The sequence below is a fragment of the Monodon monoceros genome, unplaced genomic scaffold (genome assembly GCF_005190385.1).
Source record: "Monodon monoceros isolate NGI ecotype Baffin Bay Population unplaced genomic scaffold, NGI_Narwhal_1 Super_Scaffold_16, whole genome shotgun sequence".
Taxonomy (NCBI): domain Eukaryota; kingdom Metazoa; phylum Chordata; class Mammalia; order Artiodactyla; family Monodontidae; genus Monodon; species Monodon monoceros.
The window spans coordinates 85,984,273-86,005,147 of NW_021703772.1; the positions used below are offsets into that span (position 1 = coordinate 85,984,273).

General features: G+C 39.3%; 1 protein-coding gene across 13 annotated transcripts in view; it reads left to right on the forward strand.

Moving 5' to 3' along the window:
• Positions 1–18,607, forward strand: part of GTDC1 (glycosyltransferase like domain containing 1) — a 420,502-nt gene extending 401,895 nt beyond the window's left edge. For 8 of the 13 annotated variants that reach the window (XR_003794007.1, XR_003794006.1, XR_003794010.1 and 5 more), the window contains 5 exons: positions 9,179–9,277; positions 12,007–12,088; positions 12,951–13,052; positions 17,386–17,547; positions 18,548–18,607. Coding sequence is in view for 1 of the 13 variants with exons in the window: in XM_029225830.1 (XP_029081663.1) it covers positions 12,007–12,021 (15 nt within the window). In the remaining 12 variants the exon portion in view is untranslated. Of the gene's footprint in view, positions 1–9,178; positions 9,278–12,006; positions 12,454–12,806; positions 12,927–12,950; positions 13,053–17,385; positions 17,548–18,547 lie in introns of those variants that run through there. The other 5 variants (XR_003794011.1, XR_003794015.1, XM_029225830.1 and 2 more) reach the window with 3 other exon arrangements.
• Positions 18,608–20,875: the final 2,268 nt, after the last annotated feature.

Below are 20,875 nucleotides of genomic sequence, written 5' to 3' on the forward strand. Positions count from 1 at the left end.
TTTTTACTTAAATTTAGGTGTCTAGTTGTCTTTTCAAATGTTGTTCAGAGACTTACACTACAAGTAGCTTTGAAATGAAAATTGATGGATGTGCAGAAAAACATGGAAATAGAGCCACAAGACAAAGTTAGAATAAATGAAACTAATATTCATCACTGGAGGAATGTTAGACTTGCACTTAAATGTCACCTAGAAACACTCAATTCCTTTGCAGACACAAACTAAGATGGAAAAATATCCACCAAGAGATAAAACTTGTATTTCCTTTTGTTTTTAGGACACACTCAATTGAGTTGCCTGTCACATGCTAGATAGTACAATTGACACTAGAAAGAGATTGTAGAATTTCCAAGCTAGAGAGGTTCATGAGTTGTGAAAGATTATCATTCAAGTGTCAAGTATCTGTCAAAAACTACTTGTGGAAGTGTTGGCAAGAATGTGGAGGAAAGAGAACCCTCCTACACTGTTGTTGGGAATGTAAATTGGTGCAGCCACTAAGGAGAATAATATGAAGGTTCCTCAAAAAATTAAGATTAAAACTACCATATAGGGGCTTCCCGGGTGGCGCAGTGGTTGGGAGTCTGCCTGCTGATGCAGGGGACGCGGGTTCGTGTCCCGGTCCGGGAGGATCCCACATGCCGCGGAGCGGCTGGGCATGTGAGCCATGGCCACTGAGCCTGCACGTCCAGAGCATGTGCTCCGCAGCGGGAGAGGCCACAGCAGTGAGAGGCCCGCGTACCACAAAACAAAACAAAACAAAACTACCATATTTATCCAGCTATCTCACTTCTGGGTATTTACCAAAGAATTAGAAAAAAACTAATTCAAAACCATGTATGTACCCCTACGTTCATCGTGGCATTACTTACTATAGCCAGGATATAGAAACAACCTGAAATCCATCAATCGAAGAATGGATAAAGAAGATGTGGTACATATATACAATGGAATACCACTCAGCCATAAAAAAAGATGAAATCTTGCCATTTGTAATAACATGGATGGACCTCGAGCATATTATGCTAAGTGAAACAAGTCAGACAGACAAAGACAATTACTGGAAGACTTCACTCATATGTGGAATATAAAAAACAAACAAAAAGGAAAGAAATGAACAAACCAAACAAAAACAAACACGTAGTTACAGAGAACAGAGTAGTGGTTACCAGAGGGGAAAGGTTGGAGGAAGGGTGAAACAGAAAAAGGATCAACTGTATGGTGACAGATGGAAACTATATTGTTGGTGGTGAGCACACTGTAGTGTATACAGACATAGAAATGTAACGTTGTATACATGAAACTTAAATAATGATATAAACCAATGCTACCTCAATAAAAAAAAATTTAATAAGCAGTAAAAAAAAAAAACCCCAAACAAAACAAAACTACTTGTTGATTGTTATGAAAAGTTTTTAATTTCCAATGATAAAAGCATCAATTTGGGGGGTACGTTCTGAGCTTAACCAAATTGAGAATGCAAAGAGAACCCTGGTCTTCTTTTGTATGCCTAAAACTTACAAAAGCATTAAAGAGGTCAAGGTCCTGAGCCCCGGTTATATGAAGAACTGGTGGCTAGAATGAGGTGCATAATGGTTGGTGACCAAAAATGACTCAGAAGATACTTTGGGCTCTGACTATGAAGATTTACTCTTAACCCAGAATAAAGTGGCATTTTCTTGTATTAACAAACATATTTGAATAATCTTTTGTAAGTCAACATAATAAAAAGTTATGTACGTACTGTTTGCTGTAGTTATGGTGCATTGAGTGATTATTCCCAATTCCACCCTATTTTGAATTATACAGTATACATGTATGCCCTTTTCCATGTGGCTTTGCAGTGTCTCCCACTAAAGGAAGCAGGGTGCTGTCCCCAACCCATTGATGTTGGGCTTGGCCATGTGACTTGCTTTGACCAATAGAATGGGTGGAAGTGACAGTGTGCCTTTTCCAAGCCAAGGCTTTAACAGGCATTGCATGTTCCCTCTGCTTGAACATCTGTCATTCACCATGAGAACACAATGGACTGGAAGCATATGGACATATATGAAGTAGACCTGAAACCAACCCAGCCTGCAGCTTGGAGCTCAGAGCTGAATCCTGAAATTGAGTTTTTACAAGTGACTTGCATCAACTCACAGACCCATGAGGGAGAAATAAACACTAGTTATTTTAAGTCACTGAATTTTGGAGTGGTTCTTCATGCAGCATTATTAGAGCAATAGCTGACTAATAGGGTAGTATTTCTTTCCTCTCTCTACAAGTGTTTTGAAATTGATGTTGCATCTAACAACGCATAGCATCGTAGGATCAATGCAATTCAGTAATTATACAGATAATCATTTAATTAGAATTATGAAGTGGTACAAAAATGATGCGAAGAACACAACACACAGAGACCTAATCTAATCTGAGAGTCAGGAAATGTTTCTCTGAGGAAATGACATTGAAGCTGAGACCTAGCTTTTGGCTAAGCACATTTGGGGAGTATGGGGGAAGTATTCCGAGTGCAGGTAACAGTCTTCGCAAAGCCCTTGAGGCAAGAAAGAGAAGGTCATTGAGTACAGAGGATTATCTGGAAAGCAGAGAGGAAACAGGAGAGTGCCAAGAGAAGAGAGGTTGGTGAGGTTCAGTTTACCACAGTTTTATGGGCTGAATTGTCTCCCTCAAAATTCATATATATTTTTAAAAATTAATTAATTAATTTTTTTGGTTGAGTTGGGTCTTTGTTGCTGTGCACGGGCTCTCTCTAGTTGCGGCGAGCGGGGGCTTCTCTTCCTTGCGGCGTGCAGACTTCTCACTGCGGTGGCATCACTTGTTGCGGAGCACGGGCTCTAGGCCTGTAGGCTTCAGTAGTTGTGGTTCATGGGCTCAGTAGTTGTGGCATGCGGGCTCTAGAGCGCAGGCTCAGTAGTTGTGGTGCACCGGCTTAGTTGCTCTGCGGCATATGGGATCTTCCCGGATCAGGGCTGGAACCCTCGTCCCCTGCCCTGGCAGGTGGACTCTTAACCACTTTGCTACCAGGGAAGCCCAACATTCATATATTGATGTCCTTAACACCCAGTACCTCAGAATGATTTGGAGCTAAGGTGTTAAAGTGGTAATTAAGTCAAAATGAAGTCATTAGGGAGAGTCCCAAAGTCAATCTGACTGATGTCCTTTAGAAGAGGAGATTAGGACACAGACACATATTTTAATGCTTTATTTTTCTTTTCTAATGTTTTAAACATTTAAAATTTATATATTTTACAGTCTCTCTATTACAGCTCTATTATCTGAAATTCCTTGGGGTTTAATTCTGCTGTGTTTACTCTTTCCTGTGTCTCTCAAGGTGGATTGTTACCTTGAATGTGTTGTAATTTTGAACAGTGAGCTCATTTTTGATAGGCTTCATCTGGAGGCATCAAGTGTGGCCTGTGATAAGGTTTTATTACACCAGATTTTTTTCTCAGTTTGCTTCTGCTGGGAATACACTGAATCTCAATATGGAGTGTTCAGGGCCATGTGGTTGACACGAAGCTCATTTGAGGCACATGTCTATGATCACAATTTCTCTGGAAAGGCTTATTTTCTACCCTGCACCCAGGCCTCAATAGCTTGCTTCCTTGTTGTCTCTTTGTGCTAGTGTGCAGATTATTTCTCCTCTACCATTTCATGGAAGGGGAAGCCCTAAATGATCCTGGATTTATGTAGAAGGTTCAGTTTCAAATCCCCACCTCCCTGCAGAATTTCCAAGGTCTTGTCTCCTGTGTCTTTCTGAGAATGAAGTTGAAAACTCCTAGGTTTCTGAGACATAACCCCACCCTAGTCCACCCCAGCTCCTATACTGCCTAGTTAGTTCATGTGGTTACTACTTGGGTTCTCAGTTCCTTCTTTCTTTTGGCCCCTGGTGATTTCTCTTGCTTTCCCGCAAACTCAACTCTGGGTTGAAGAGGATAAGGAAAACATTACATGGAAAAACTTGATTGGTACTCCTTCCCCTTCCTGAATAACTCATTTCTAAAGCCATTAGGTGAGACAGAGCAAGATTGGAGAATATCAGGGTCCAAGGAGGACGAAGAGAACATCTAGTCAAGGATGGTAGGCAAAAAAGCATGAGGAATCAGCCTGAACAGGGCGAGAAGGTATCCACACAGGGAAGTCAGAGCCCAAACAGGGAGAAGAGGGCATCTGTGTGTGGGAGGGGATCATAGCAGGGATGGGAGATTGGTTGCATAAAGTGAGGTTGGTTGCGTAAGTAAATATTTGAAGAATTATGGAAGCTTGCCTTCTCACTATTAGAGACGGGGTTACATATACAGAAAGGGAGAAAATTAGAAACATGTGATTGGAGGTATAAGCATGAACTCGTGGTTTTCAGTATCTATAGATAAATATAGATAGATAGATTTCAATTTCTATAGATAGAAATAAATATAAATGTAACTATATGGTACACATATATATATATAATTCCTGGCTCTATATGGGAAGCAGCAACGCTCCAAAAACAATGAACATACATAGCGCCCAGATCTTGGCTTCCAAATACCATATTCCATTAAGGGAAAAAAAAAAGGAAATTTTTAGAGAAATGCCTGATTCTGGGGCTGGGGGAGAGAAAAAGTACAAGAAAAACCTGGAACTTCTACCATAAACCAAAGAAGTGTTAAAAAAAAAAAATGATGGGCACATATCAAAAGGGCCTAGACGTCAGCTTAACTGAACTCCTACTAGCCACATTGGACATAATTTGAGTATTCATATGGGTAGTAACATGATAGTACCTCATAGAATTTACAATATTAAGTAAAATAAGAGACCATACCAGCATAAATCAATGAATGAATGAATGAATGAATTTAAAGTTTGTTGAGGAACAGGATGTTTACATGGTTTCAGAGTACCTCCCCACAAAGGGGGGAAAGTAACTTTATGGTGGAAGAGCCTGGGAGACATCACTTTTATCAAGTGGTGACAGTGAACATCAGCTATTGAAACCATGCATGACCTGGTCTGCTTCTCTGAGAGGAACACAGCATCACTTCTGTGATACTGTGACCTGAATCCAATCCTGAGGAAACTTCAGGCAAATTTAAACTGAGGGAAATTCTACAAAGTATCTGGACTCATCTTCGAAACATCAAAGTCATGAAAGTCCACCATAGACTGAAGAATATTCCAGACTGAAGGAGACTAAAGAGACATGACAAGCAGTGCAGTGTGTGATTCTGAAGTGGATCCTTTCGTTACAAAAAATATTGTTGCATCAATTGGTGAAACTGGAATGTGATCTGTGGACCAAAGGGCAGGCGTGTATCAAAACGTATTTCCTGGTTTTGTTAGTTGTGTTGCAGTCAGTAGGAGGATGTTCTTATTTGTAGAAAACACACATTAAATTGTTTGGGGCTAATGGACCTTCTGGTCAGCAGTTTATAAGTATTCAGGAAAAACAAGCTATTTATACTGTCTGTCTAGCTTTTTTGCTAGAAAAAAAAAAGGAATTTTTGATTGTTTCAAAATTTAAAGTGACCAATAGCAAAATAAAAAATATGTGATGTAGCTTAAGTAGTACTAACTATTCTATTCAACAAACTAGAAAAAAAAAAAAAATCCAGCCAACTAAACTCTAAGAAAATAGGGGAAAGAAATAAAGGATCAAACAACAAAATTAATGAAGTAGAAGACAAAAAAGCAAGAGAGAGAGGATACATAGGGACCCTTCTTCACCATTGGGCAGCTACTAGGACTTTTGTCCTTACTTGCATGAGCAATGGATGCTCTTGTAGAAAGAGAGGTTCTGAGACAGTTCTCAGATTTTGAATTTCAAAACCCTGGGCCTTTGTGTATCAGACATGCCCTAAAGATCTGAAATCATGATATTAACATCACAAACAAAAGATATGGGAAAAATAGATGAAAATTCAGTGTATTTCACCATATATTAAATGAAGTCTCTATAGGTTAAGGAAGAGAAGAAAAGGAGAAAGTGGTCAGAAGGAAAGCACAGAGTTTAAAGACTGGTGGTGTCTCTGAAAAGGGACTTTGGCTCTGATCTTTCTTCACCTGACCTGGGAGAAATGTCCATGGTTAGCAGAATCTGGGAGCAGAGAGCTAGCTGGTCTTGTATCTTGGGGGAACCCAGGATCCTCTAGCCTCACAGGTTCCCTGTGCCCACCACAGTGCAGGAGCAGTAGAAGAGAGAGATGGCTCTGAGAGTGTTCAGATAACCAATCAGAGAGAGCCTCTGTGTTCCTGATATCCCACTGAGTCTCTGAAAGAACCACATAGTTGCTATAGGCCCAGAAGTCTAAGAATATTTAACCTAACAGGTTAGGGTTAGGGTTGGCTTAGACAAATTAATAAGGTCCAGATGGGATGGTGACATCTCAGAGACTTGCATGGATCAACCCTGGAGGACCAGAATTGGTAACACATCTCTTAGTGAATGTCAGCGTGAGTAGATGATGGCTCCCATCCTAGCATCCTGTTTATTTGTAAACTATTCTGAACATAGTCCCCAAGTTATTAGATAGGTGGATGGATGAATGGCTGGCTGGCTGGCTGGCTGGCTGGATAATAAAAGGGCAATTCCTAAATTATATCAGTCTAAAAGCTGCTGTGTTATAGAATTTCATACCGCTAAGAATGCCACTAGGAGAATAGCCAAATTGCCCTCATTTACTCATGCCCATCCTGGCACTGCTTTCCAAGATCAGCAGCAACTAAGACTGGGAGAAGAATAGGTTCTAATATCATTTTCATCTGCAGCTGAAATAGCCCCAGAATCAGTAGATAAAGCAAGTGTCTTTGCAAAACAGTACATTAGGGAAGAAATACGATTGGAAGTTTCAGACACTAAAAAGTATTTTTTTAAAAAGACATTTCTTCCGTGTTTGCTTGTTTACTAAAGACAAATAAAAGGCATTTGAATTATTTTCTGCCCTGTTTGGAATCTTCTCTTTTTATCTTGGCCTTACCAGGTTTTTATTTGTATACTTAGGGAGATCTTTATGGAAGGAAAATTGTAATTCTAAAGCAGTCCGCAAACAAACACTCACACAGCATAACCAAACCACAATTTTATGCAGATTTTTTTCCCTATCTTGGATTCTGAGTTCTTAAAGGAAAATGTGGATGCAGTGGTGTGTCACAACTGCTATTAGAGAAGTCCAAGGGAACAGAGTACAACATGATGATCAGCCTTGGCAGTCTCCACATACAGCGTGATTATATTGTAATACTGTTTGATGCAATGATATGTTTGATCAGTTTCAAGAGATGAATATCACCTCACTTCAAACAATATGATACAGTCTCATTGTGTGGAATTATGGCCTCTGTCAATCAGCATATGGCATAACCCTTAAAGTGCCATCTTTGGGGAATGTCATAAAAATGATTGCAACACTTGCATTAATTAGTAAGTTTTTGCTCTAAAACCAAGCAAAACCTGTTAAGGCAATTTATCTGCTATATCTCTGTTCATTTTTGTTATCACAGAAACATGTATATAACCCACCCATGCAAACACTCAGCCGATTAGCTCAACTTACTAGAACAGCCATGCTAAAAAAAAAATCCTAGTGTGAGTATGAGCTCCCCTCCCCCATATAAATACGTAAGCTATATTTTCTCTATTTTGTTTTATGGTCCCCAACATACCCTTACTTTGAGCCAACTATCCTATCAAAGTGAATGGTGGGTGCAAAGTAAAGGCAAACATGAAATTATCACGAGGTCTATGGTCTTGACAAGACAAACTCAAAATTTAAGCTCGACAAATGACAAATAAATGGCAGGTGTACATGTTTAGATAGAATAAATACAGATTAAGAGTCCTTTGAATGTCATTAATTTCACTTTGTCAATGTTAATTGTTAGATACATTTTGAGGGAAGAAGAATTACGATCATTTTTTTACCTTAGGTATGGAATATTTTCCCTCTTGGTGTTTCTGTGTTATCCACTAATTTGCCATTGTCACCCAGTTATACTGTTATTTCAATTTTCCCCAATAATACATAATTTGAGAAGTTACTGGTTTGACATGGTACATACTGATTTGACCTGAGACTTAACACACTTTCCCAAGGTGGTTAACACCCCCCAGATTCAACTGTGTTTGTTGACAGTGTATGTGTCACTTGAGTGTTGTGAGCCTTTTCCCGGGAAATTCCTCTCCCACCGTGTCTCCAGGCCTTCCCCTTTCCAGTTTTCCCCAGTGTCCTCTATTCCTGTTATCAACTGAGGAACCACCTGCTGTGGTAGGCAGCCTCCTAAGGTGGTCCCCAATGATCCCTGACTCTTAGTATTCACTAACTTGTGCAATCACCTCTCCTTGAACCTAGTGACTTGCTTTTAATGAACAGAATGTGGACAAAGTTATTGGATGTCTCTTTCATGATTAGGTTATAAAAGACCATGACTTCTGTCTTGCTAGCAGGGTCTGTCTCTGGCTGGCTTTGAGGAACCAAGTTTCCATGTTGGAGGGCCCCATGTGGCCAGGAAACGAGAGCAGCCTCTGGCCAATGGCCAGCGAGAAACTGAGACTCTCATTCCGATAGACTAGGAAGAACTGAATCACAACTACTAATGTGAGCTCGGAAGCAGATCCTGCCTCAGCTAATGTGACTGTGGTACCAGCTGACTTCTAGATAATAGCCTCCTGAGAGGCCCTGAAGAAGGGGACCCTGTGCCTAGGTTCTAAACCCACAGAAACTGTGAGATAGTAAATGTGTGTGGTTTTAAGTCACTAAATTTTGGGTTTGTTTGTTGTATAGCAATAGACAACACAACTACCGTGTCTTAGTGAACATACTCGGTAGCTCACTGCAGCTAAGTTTTGTGGTGAGTAGTAAAATAGTGCAGTGGGACTACAATTCTTCACACTGATGCCTTCAAAACATAGACTTCATACTCATTGGCAAGCTATGAGGAAGAGCTGACCCAGTCCGCAAAGAAACACGTGAAGTCTCTAAGACCTTCCTGCAAATACCTTTCCATTATTCATGGGCAAGAAATATTGACCAGTGTTTACTCTTTGGGATAGGATTGTAAGCTTTGAAGTATAAAGGTGCTATTTCTTTTTCCAAGGCAAGGTTTGGCACATACACTTACTGGGACTAGAGAAATATAAAATGGTTTTTATTCATGTCGTGAGTGCTGTATTCTTAGACACATCTCTCTGGTTTCACAGATTTTTTCACACCACTACATCATGTCAGCAGCTTCTTGAGTTCTAGACTTCGTGGTAGAATTGCTAACAATCCCGTTAGAGACTTCATAAAACTTAGAGGTAGGTGGTCTTATTACCAGTAGCTGATATGATCTGAAGACTTGTTCCTGCAACAGGGTTATATAATTTGTGAATTATGTTATCATTTACTCAGTTATCCACATTAATAGAGGGGAACCATGATGAAACTATTTAGTCAATAATCAAACACATTTTATTTTGAGATTTCATCGATTTATACATACATATTAGATCTCTCCTAGGTATGTTCAACCTAATATTAAGATCTTCTTGTTTCTTTGATTCATACCTAGTGCTGGTACAAAGAGAAGACAACCCAGCTGAGTAGAAGAGGGGAGTTAATTTGGTACTGAACATGTTTCATGGGTGGGACATGTGTGATTTATCAAGAATTGATTTATTTAAAAGGTCCCTAAGTAGTCTAGGACTTAAAACAACAATGGAAAAACAATAACAACAACCACCAGTAAGGCTTCTTTCCTTATTAGGTTAACAAGGATTTCTAAATGAATTACATCCAGGCAAGGTGATAGAGAAAATGGCTTATACACAGTTGGTGGGAGTATAAATTGGCATGACCTTTTTTTCTAGCATAATTTAACAACATGCTTTAACATTTTAAGTCCATTTCACGTCTAGGAATTTATGCCAAGAAAAGAAATCTGAACTTGCAAAGATTGTAAAAGAAGTTTATTGAAGCACTGTTTATAAGAATAAAAATTGACTGCAACCTAAATGTCTGTCAATAGAATGAAACACATGATGATATATACAAAATAGAGGCCACCATAGCCAGTTAAAGGGGAACACTTGTGTCATGGAAAGGCATTAGAAATATACTGTGTTGTTTTTTTTTTTTTGCGCTACGCGGGCCTCTCACTGTTGTGGCCTGTCCCGCTGCGGAGCACAGGCTCCGGACGCGCAGGCTCAGTGGCCATGGCTCACGGGCCCAGCCACTCTGCGGCATGTGGCATTTTCCCGGACCGGGGCACGAACCCCTGTCCCCTGCATCAGCAGGTGGACTCTCAACCACTGCGCCACCAGGGAAGCCCTATACTGTTAAACTTTTAAAGCTAGTCAGTGAACAAAAGGGTATATATACTATGGCTCCAATTTTTCTTTTTTTAAGTCAACCTTGTATGTGCATAGATTAACACCTGAGAGATATATACGTACACCAAATCATAACAACTGGTTTTATTTAATAGAGGAATTATAGTGAGATTTTTTTTTTTTTTTTTTGCGGTACGCGGGCCTCTCACTGTCGTGGCCTCTCCCGTTGCGGAGCACAGGCTCCGGACGCGCAGGCTCAGTAGCCATGGCTCACGGGCCCAGCCGCTCTGCGGCATGTGGGATCTTCCCGGACCGGAGCACGAACCCGTGTCCCCTGCATCGGCAGGCGGACTCTCAACCACTGCGCCACCAGGGAAGCCCTATAGTGAGATATTTGAATATTTTCCAGTGAGGATGTATTATTTATCAGTCAGAAAAGATAGCTATTTTCACTTTGAAAAAATTCTAGACATTAATTTTTGCTTTTTCTGTTTTGGCCACTGAAAAAAAAATCAACCCATAATCATCTCTTTCTTCTTGTCCTCCAGGTGCTCATCTAGTTTTCATTCATTAGCTCAGCTAACATTTATTAAGCACCTATCATGTGTCCTGCGATAGTCACTGAATTAACAACAATAAACAAGAGTCTCTGACTCTAATGAAAAAGACACTTGAAATTTCACATGAAGTAAAGTGTGTAAATGCTCCGTTAGAGCAGATGTAAGACAAGGTGGGGTGGAGGAGGGAGTGATCAATTTAAAATTATGGAACAATTCATGAATTTGTGCATCATCTCTGCGGGTATTTCTTCTACTACAAAAGTATAAATGTCTGGAGACTGATTCCATAACATACACTTTTAAAATAATCTCTTCAGTTTCCAGAATCTTGATGATGGTGTGCCAAGTGTTCAAAGAATACCTTTATGTTCAAGTTATTCATTTGCTAGAGTAGTGGGTTTTGAATTTTTTGGAATTCAAGACTAGAGTTCCAATACAAGAATATGCAGTGGCACGTTGGAATGGATTTAAAAATTTAAAGCACTCCACAAGTAAGCAATAACTTCAAGCATAGCAAGGTCTTAGGGTGTCTTTGAAAGTATCCAGCGTATCAAGATAAGCTAGTTCACATAGTTACCCCTGAGCACGGAGCCAGTGTTCAAGCAGAATGTTTATATTCTAATAACACCTCAGAGATTAGCTATATTTGTTTGAACACATATGTAATCCATATAGAATATATATGTAAATACACTCACATAAGCATATTTGGGAATCAGAGATTTAGTAACCATGCCCTCCTTTCATTACTGATTTGAAGTTTTTTATCTACCACAAAGGGCTAATTGTTCGGTAGAGCGCCTACCTCAGTGAACATTCCATCAGGACAGACATGAATAGGAGCTCGTTAAACAGCTTAAAGCAGACCAGAATCTGACAGCACACCTGGGAAGGGTGGGCTTCTGGCTCAGCTGTTTCAGTGGAGACCCTGTAAGGATGCAGAACCCTCAAAAACGTATTGTCTGTTTGCTTTCAGTAGAGCTAGTCAGTTCAGTTGAGATCTTTGTTGAGATTGTTTTAAGGGACTTCAGGTAGCTGGGAGGAAAACTCATTGGGGTGTTTCATTCAAGGGGTACTTGCCCCAAAGATTTTTATACTTTACCCACAGAGTTTGACTTAATCTGCCACTTTCTTTATTTTCCTATCATTAATCAGATGACACACAGGTAGAAGAACAGACGAGGGAGAGAAGTAAAAGAAGACAAGAGTGAAGAAGAGAAGAAAAAAACTGAATATGGTAGAAGAATCAGTTTCCCCATCTATCACTATGAGAATTTTAGGATATTCATGGTCAATAGTGACCACACTTGAAAAAGATTTCTTTGGGATGAATCCCGCTATGTGCGACTTAGGTGTTAAAAACAAGACAACAGGCCCCAAATGGGATAACTTATGCTAAGCCCCACATCACCAAACTGAGACTTAATTACAGTTTTGGCTCTCCCAGAAATGGAATCTTAAGCCAGGAGTCTCCAGATTAGCTAATAATAACTAATAATCTCCAGATTATTAGTTACATAATCTGCCTGGTAGCTCCCTGCCATCCCCTAAAGGAAAGTAACCTTGCAATAACCAACCCACTTTTTGGCCTAGTATAAGTTCTTTATTCCTGCTCCCTTTTTTTTTTTTTTTTTTTTTTTTTTTGCGGTACGCGGGCCTCTCACTGTTGTGACAGGGGACACGGGTTCATGCCCCGGTCTGGGAGGATCCCACATGCCGCGGAGCGGCTGGGCCCGTGAGCCATGGCCGCTGGGCCTGCGCATCCGGAGCCTGTGCTCCACAACGGGAGAGGCCACAGCAGTGGGAGGCCCGCGTACCGCAAAAAAAAAAAAAAAAAAAAAAATTGTGTGACTTGCCAAAAAATGGATTGGTATTAATTATAAAAATTACATTAGAATTAATGCATTCATTAATGATCTACTAATCAATATCAATTGACGGTTTATTATTTTAAGGAGGATGGCCAATTAGCAGTTTGACACCATGAAGAAGAGAGAACCAACTGACTGATGGATCCCCATCAAGTTTAATTTTAATTTGTTTTAAAAGTATCTTCTTGAGGAATGAGTTTAAATGCACACCACTCTTTCTCCTTTCAGCAAATGAATATATAAGTTGTTTAAAAAGCATATCTCAATGACCAAGAATGAAGTCTGGCGTATGTAACAAGAAATGAGCACATCTTCTAAATGGGCTCGATGGTATGGTCTAAGTTCTATTATATAGAATTTATATGGTCTAAATCTATAACTGGATTGCTCTTTAAATTAAATGAATTTGTATATCCGCTTTCCCTTAATGGAATCGGTTTTGATATACTCTTTGTTCGTGCTGTTACGGCTGCAGTCTAAGGGTTCTTTGTATTAAATTTTTAAAGTTACATCACAAAGGGGTTTTAAGATTTCCCAACAGGCTTCTATTTAACCAAAGCTTTTGATCTCAAACCTGCTGGGGACTAGTGAAATCCTTACCAATTCTCCAGGAACTTCTCACTATTGGAATTTGAAAAGACCCACCTGAAGGACTGAACTCCCAGTATGGTTTCAGCCACCCTTCAGATCACGCTATTCAGGCAGCTGGCGAGGGGGTCTAATGCACCCTTTGTGATCGGCTAAGCAGTCTAAGGTGTCCTTTGCATGAGTTGCACTCCCGAGGAAATAAAAACCAGGAGGACACAGACCTATATACCTTATTTCCTGCTATCTTCAGTTAAAGGCGGATTGCAGGGTGTCTGCTTAACATCCTTTGCTACCTAAATACCTTTTGGACATGGGAACTCAATAAAAGAACTTTCATTGCATCCATTACCCTACTGCGGTGCATAACAAATTAGATTTAAAAGGCTACTTTTTTCCCCCTTACAGCTATTTCCAACATTTTCTTTAAAATTTCAATTTAGTGTCTAGTGCCAGAATATTCTATAATATATTTTAAAACTCTATAATACCAATTATGCCAACTGAACACTATTTCCAAAGAATTAGGCTTCTATTCTTATAGAAAAATTGTAGTTTAGAATTAAGATAAGGTAAAAAATAAAATAAAATGAAGATAAGTTAGAAAATTATGTTTAAAACAGGTTAAATATAAAACTATATAACACAAATATTGTTCTTGGATAACTCTTTTTAAAATATAAATGCATTAATTTTTTATTTGGCTCTAAATTCCCACTTTTTGAAAAAATTTGCATTTGAGGTTGAAAAATATCAATGCCACATATTAACCTATTTTTAGAAAGGGTGAAATAAAATTCTCAATGATAATATTTAAATACTTTTATGTATTTTATCTTAAAACTCCATTGTGCAGAGGTTTTAGGGCATGTAAACAACACAGGACACAGAAGGCAAATACAACTTTGTAAAGAACACAATATTTGCAGCTGTGTGTGAGAACAGATTTGCCTATGGACCACTTCTCCTGTGTAGATATTTATCTTTACTCTTCTATTAATGCTGTGTCAAACCTCTTTATTATTCAAAAACAATTTTTGGACTCTGTCTTGATAGAGATGGATATTACTGTCATTGCATCAGATGTTATGATCCCTGACAAAGCCTCAAATTAGCTATATGCCAAAGAACTAGAAAGAAATGTATAAGTATTTCCAGAAGCTGTAAAAAATTTGCCATTCAGTGCTCACTGCTTGAGGGCATACTCTCTCACACCACACATGTACCATCTATTACCAGACATTAGAGGCACTTGCTATCAGTATGTTTTTTTGTCCTCTTTGTGCTCTGGTGTAACTACAGAAAAGTAGCCTGGAACCATCTCAGTTCTGAATATGTGGTAGAGTGGTCAGGCTATGTTCAGTCTGGGTTTCAGAAACACTGTTACCACACCTGTAGAATATGACATAATTGTTCCATTTCTCGACTTATTAATTTTGATAAGCATTTGTTACACATCTGATTGGTAGATATTTATGAGTAGCTGCCTGATGGACTATTATGTTCTGCAGTTAATAATAACTGATTATAGGAAGACAAGATGCTATGAATTCTTTCTCTGGACAAAGAGGGGCTCAAAGACTTGCAGAACTGTGAGAATCATGGGAAATATGGAAAAAAAAGATTTCCGATATTTATGAATAATATAGGTGTTACTTATGTTGTGTTACAGTAATCCCCTGCTTCTTTGTAAAAAAAAAAAAAACTATTCATTTTTATTGCATAGATAAGAGACTTAATAAAATATTTCTTATGATCCCAAATTTATTCTCATTCACTTTTACTCACAGTGTGAGTAGTTAGAATTTGGGGGATGATTACTCTGCAATATCTATCATTTAAAAGATGTGGGCTTCCCTGGTGGCGCAGTGGTTGAGAGTCCGCCTGCCGATGCAGGGGACGCGGGTTCGTGCCCTGGTCCGGGAAGATCCCACATGCCGCGGAGCGGCTGGGGGCCCGTGAGCCATGGCCGCTGAGCCTGCGCGTCCGGAGCCTGTGCTCCGCAACGGGAGAGGCCACAGCAGTGAGAGGCCCGCGTACCGCAAAGAAAAACAACAACAACAACAAAAAAGACGTGTATCACCTTTGATTAGAAAACTGTACTTCCAAAATACAGCCTGTAGAAATACTCACAACTTTATACTTAGAAGCCCACTAGTGTGTGATGTATGAGAGTAAAAATTGTAATCACCCTAAATGTCCACCAACATGAGGTTGCTAATAAGATACTGCACATCCATGGTAGCAGCACTGTCGTGGTTGCATGCCTACCAGTGCCAGGCAGTAACTCCTCATCCTGGGTGACAACCATTTCACGGAGGTATTGTTAATATCACACCTTACAAGTTGAGAAAGTGGATTACAGAGAAAATAAGCAACTTGTCAAAGTCAGAGAATTACTAACAGTGAAGCTAGGATTCAAACTCAACCAAGACATTTGGCTGCAAAGCCATAAACTTAACCCACTAATATTTGTATATTTTATAGAACACTCATATAACCCACTAATATGTGTGTATTCAAAGAATGAGATAGTTTTAGAGATCATGAAATGAAAAAATTCTAAGAAATATTAGATACAGTTTGGTAAAAATTATGTCTGTATACATTAGAATATGGAGAGAAAAGTTTGAAGGACTATTCACCAGGCTGTTTATATTAAAATGTCTGTGGTTAGACTTTTATTTTCTACTTTATATATTTCTTTAATATTTAGATGTCTTATAACTTTGTATAATAAAAACAATACAGTTCTTTAAAATATCAACATATAAGTAGGAGAATCAATAAAATTAATAAATTATTGTATCAACATATGCAGCATTATTTCAAGATCTCAAGTGCTGGCATTCAATTTGGCCTTTTTTAAACAAAGCATAAATAAATTATATCACATAGGATTTTCATACTACGGACATTAATTATTGCAGTCTGTTTTGGGGGAGGATGATGTTCTATGGTGAAGAAAGCTACACCACCGAGACTTTTTTCCTTGTGTAAGCAAGTTTTGCAAGTGACTTGTCTTATAACTATTGAATAAAAGTCCTGTTTTATCAATAGAGTTATACATATTTTTATTTCACATTCTTTATATTAGAACACAACTATTTATTCTTTTAAAGGAGGATTGTCACAATGTTTCTAATACATAAAAACGCTTCCTACTTTTGCATTTGTAAACTGCTTCCGTGGGTGGACATTGCATCCAGGTTCCTAAGGTCAGGAAAAAAAATCTGGGCATTTTATTCTGAAGTTACAAATGATACTTGATACACCACTGGGCTAAACGCAAGATTGGGCTGGCTCTAGCTTTACATCTTGCATTTCAGCATTGAAAAAAAAATCAGTCATGGGTAACGCTTTCAAAAATGTTAATCCCAATTTTTGCTTATGGATATCACATGATTTTAAAAGGTAATAAAGAGCATTCTCAGTAGTCAAGGGTGAGTCAAGGAAAATGGCATCTGTGGGAATAAGTCAGCCAAACAAAAACTTGACCCAACACCAAGCTCATTGTCAGAATCACAGCTGCCGCATCAACCAATGAGACCTGAAATGGAGGCAGCCAGGAAGTCAGGTGCCGAGGCTGGAAAGCCTGTTCCAGACCCACTGGCAGTTGGCCCTTCAGCTGCTGTACAGCCCCAGGAAGGGCCCAGGGGGCTGGATCTGGTTTTCGACCACAGGAGGAAAGTGAAGTGAAGTACAACCAATATTGTCAACAGCGAGACTGTCAAGTTAGTGCTGATAATATATTCATGGGGAGATGTATTGTTTTGCTCTTCGGGTTCTGTGGGGAAGGAGAGCCAAGGGAGAATGTACATAGCCACTCTGAAAGCATAATCTACCTCCTGCTCATAGAAACTAGTGATGGTGGCTCAGGCTTCCTTTTACTCTCGATTCCTTCTAGTAGCATGTCTTATTTACTAAGTAGAATCTTGAAAAATATGGACAGAAGTGAATACCAGGTTTAAAAAGGAGGTGTGGTTAAAGGAACATGATACTCAGATTTTAAAAAGAAAATGGATTTTTGAGTTTGGCATTATTAACAGAGAGCTGTCATGTTCTTTTCCTTCAATAGAGAAAAGAAGTGACCCAGAACAGAAAATAAATGACCCGTGCTGTGATTAGCAACTCACTGTGTTTGTTTAGTGTCAAGAATGCTGCTAGGATTTAATAAAAATTTACAATCATAGATCACCTCCCCAAACAAAAGCAAATAAGCAAAGCACACATCTTTAAGGTAAGTCATCTTCTAACACCTTTGAAGCTAAGGATTGTCCTGCTTGCACAGAGCAGGCATTTCGTAAACGTTGAAAACTGAATATGACTCGCTGAACCTTGAGCTTGTCTTTGCAGTCTGTGTCCCTCCCAGATAGACACCCAGTTGTATGGCCTCCAGATTCATATTATTACATTCTCACTTCGGTGCTGAGACTTTATATAAAAACTTTATGAAAACCTTTCTTAATGATAAATACATTCGTTTCGTCCACTGTAGTGAATAGCACCTGGTGTGGGACCCTGAACATAGTATGTTCTCAATAAATGCTTGTTAAATTTAATAAAAGTCACTAGGAATTGTGAGACATTATGGGAAGTTTGAAAGGCATTATATGTTCTTAAATTTAATGGGTGCTCCACAAACACAAATGAAATAGAAATATACTCACATATACATAACTTAAAAACCCATCATAAACACATACAAAAACAAGAGGCATTTGTAGTGAGTGGCCAGAGGTTAACTTTTCAACATGGTTCTGAAGGAGGAGATGGATAGAACTGATAACAGCTAACATTCATTAAACACTTACTATTGGCCAAGCAAGATGTTAATTGCTTTAGATGTATTGATTATCTTATTTAATTTTCACTGCAACCTTAATGTAGGTGATATTATTTTCATTTTACAGATATGAAAACTGGGGCTTAAATTGTCAAAATAGTTGTCCCAGATTAGTAGGTGTGTGGGGGGGAGGGGCAAACCAAGCTCTGCAGCCAGAAAATCTGGCTCATTGGCCCCATATAAAGACATATGCTATGATCTGAATGTTTGCTTTATGCTCTCCCCCATCCCCCATCCCCTCCCCACCCCCTCGCCAAAGCATATGTTGAAATCCTAACGCCCCAAGTAGTGGTGTAAGGAGGGAGGGCCTTTGGTTATAAAAGTGGAGCACTCATGAATGGAATTAGCGTCCACATGAGAGAGACCCCAGAGAGCTCCCTATCCCCTTCCACAGGTGAGGACTCAGCTGGAACCGGGAAACAAGCCTTCACCAGAACCTGCCCATGATGGCACCCTGATCTTGGACATCCAGCCTCCGGAACGGTGAGAAATAAATTTCTATTATTTATAAGTTACCCCGTCTATGGTATTATGTTATAGCCTTCCAAACAGACTAAGATAACACATGACAACATGGAAGAATGGTAACCTTACAGTCATAAGTCTCGGAGTTTTGGAGAATCGTTCAAGGATAACCACAACTGTACGTTTAAGACTCAGTTGAGAACCGAAATATCGTGAGTGTATCTCTAGAGATCCAGTTATCTTTTGTTTCTTTTTTTTTTTTTTTTGCTGTACGCAGACCTCTCACTGTTGTGGCCTCTCCCGTTGCAGAGCACAGGCTCCGGACGCGCAGGCTCAGTGGCCATGGCTCACGGGCCCAGCCGCTCCGTGGCATGTGGGATCTTCCCGGACCGGGGCACGAACCCGTGTCCCCTGCATCGGCAGGCGGACTCTCAACCACTGCGCCACCAGGGAAGCCCCTATCTTTTGTTTCTTTAATAGCCAGTGTTTTTACTGTGGAGTGTTGCCATCCTTGTGACATTCTCTGGCCCTGATTGTACTTCTCTTGCTGCTTCTCACACACACAGTCTCACCCCAGCCTCATTTCTCCCTTAGACTTCTGACTAATCACAGCTTCCTTTGCTCTGTGGTCTCAGCTCACTGCCTTCTTCCTGAATGGATGCCTGAATGGAGGCCTCTGAACCTCTCTCCTCACTGGCCTTCCCTGATGCCTCACATTCACACACGTCTGGGACTGGCTTGCAGATCAGCTGGCATGTGGTCTTGCCCGTGGTGAGGAGCTCTGTCTCCAAGCCACCTCAGGGACCCTGGCCCTGACAGGAGAACAGGAGCCTTAAGGTACAGGGCTGATCTCATTTAATTGCCGTGGCCTGGTGTGATGGTTAATTGTATATGTCAGCTTGGCTAGGCTGGGGAACCAAGAGTTGGTCAAACATCAGGTTAGATGTTCCTGTGAAGATATTTTTTAGATGTGATGAATATTTAAATTAGTAGACTTTGAGTAAAGCAGATTACCCTCCATAATGTGATTGGTCCTCATCCAATCAGCTGAAATCCTTAAGAGAAAATACTGAGGTCCTCCTAGAAAGAAGGAATTTTACCTCCAGACTGCCTTCCGACTCAAGATTCAGCGTTAATTCTTCCTGGATCTCCAGCCTGCCACCTGCCCTGCAGATTTCAGACTTACCAGCCCCAACAATTAGCTGCTTTCCAAGTAACCATCAACAAGTGACTTGATTTCCTTAAAGCTCAGGGTCTGACTTGGCAGGATACTGTGATAATTAGATGTGATGAATTATATTGTGATAATTAAATATTGTGAAATTCATTGATAATTAAGTGATCATTTTATGTACATAAATTGCCTGACATCTAGTAGATGCTGAATAAAAATAAGTTTCTCATCCCTTTCTCTAGCTAAAATTATACTAAGCCATTCTACTTGTTTTTTATTTCACTGGAAATGCTAGCTTTAGATATAAGGGAGTTTTTCTTATGATTGACTGATATTTCATGTGCCAACTCTAAGCCATCTCATGTTTATTTATTAAGGTATTCTTAGTGTTGCCACTCATTTCTCAGATCGACTAGTTAGTTTCAATTCTTATTGTCTCTCATTATATTGAACGCAATGCATTTTCTTACCAGAGGTCACTATCTTTATGAGCCTTCAATCCTGCTCTGTTAGGGTTCTCCAGAGAAACTGAACCAAGAGAATGTGTATATATACATAAAGAGAGAGATTTACTTTAATTGTGTTTATGATTTCTATTTACTGGGTTTCATTTTGTCATTTTTTTCCTATTCTTATTTAGATTAATTGCTTTTTCTTTTTTGTTGTTATTCAATGGGAGTTATATATTCTACTTCTTCAGTGGTGCTCACAAGTTTTTAACAAGCACACTTGACCTATCTGTTTTAATTTCCAAACACTACACTCTTCTACCATCAATATATTATTTTACTTCCCCTTTGTTTTTATCCCCTAAACTAAGTCACTGTATTTTACCTCAGTGTTTACTTAGACTTACACACGTATTTACCAGTTTCTTTGAGCACCACCTTTTGTACCTCTCCTTTATTCTAAGTCGATGTTCTTTTTACAGACGTACATCCTTTGGTGGTTCTTTCAGTAAGAAATCTGAGGATAGTAAACTCTATCAGTTTTTATTTTTAAAAAAATCCTTACTTTTTTGATCACATCCTTAATCTTTAATTATAATTGATGTGGGTATAAAATTCTAAGTCAACAGTTGTT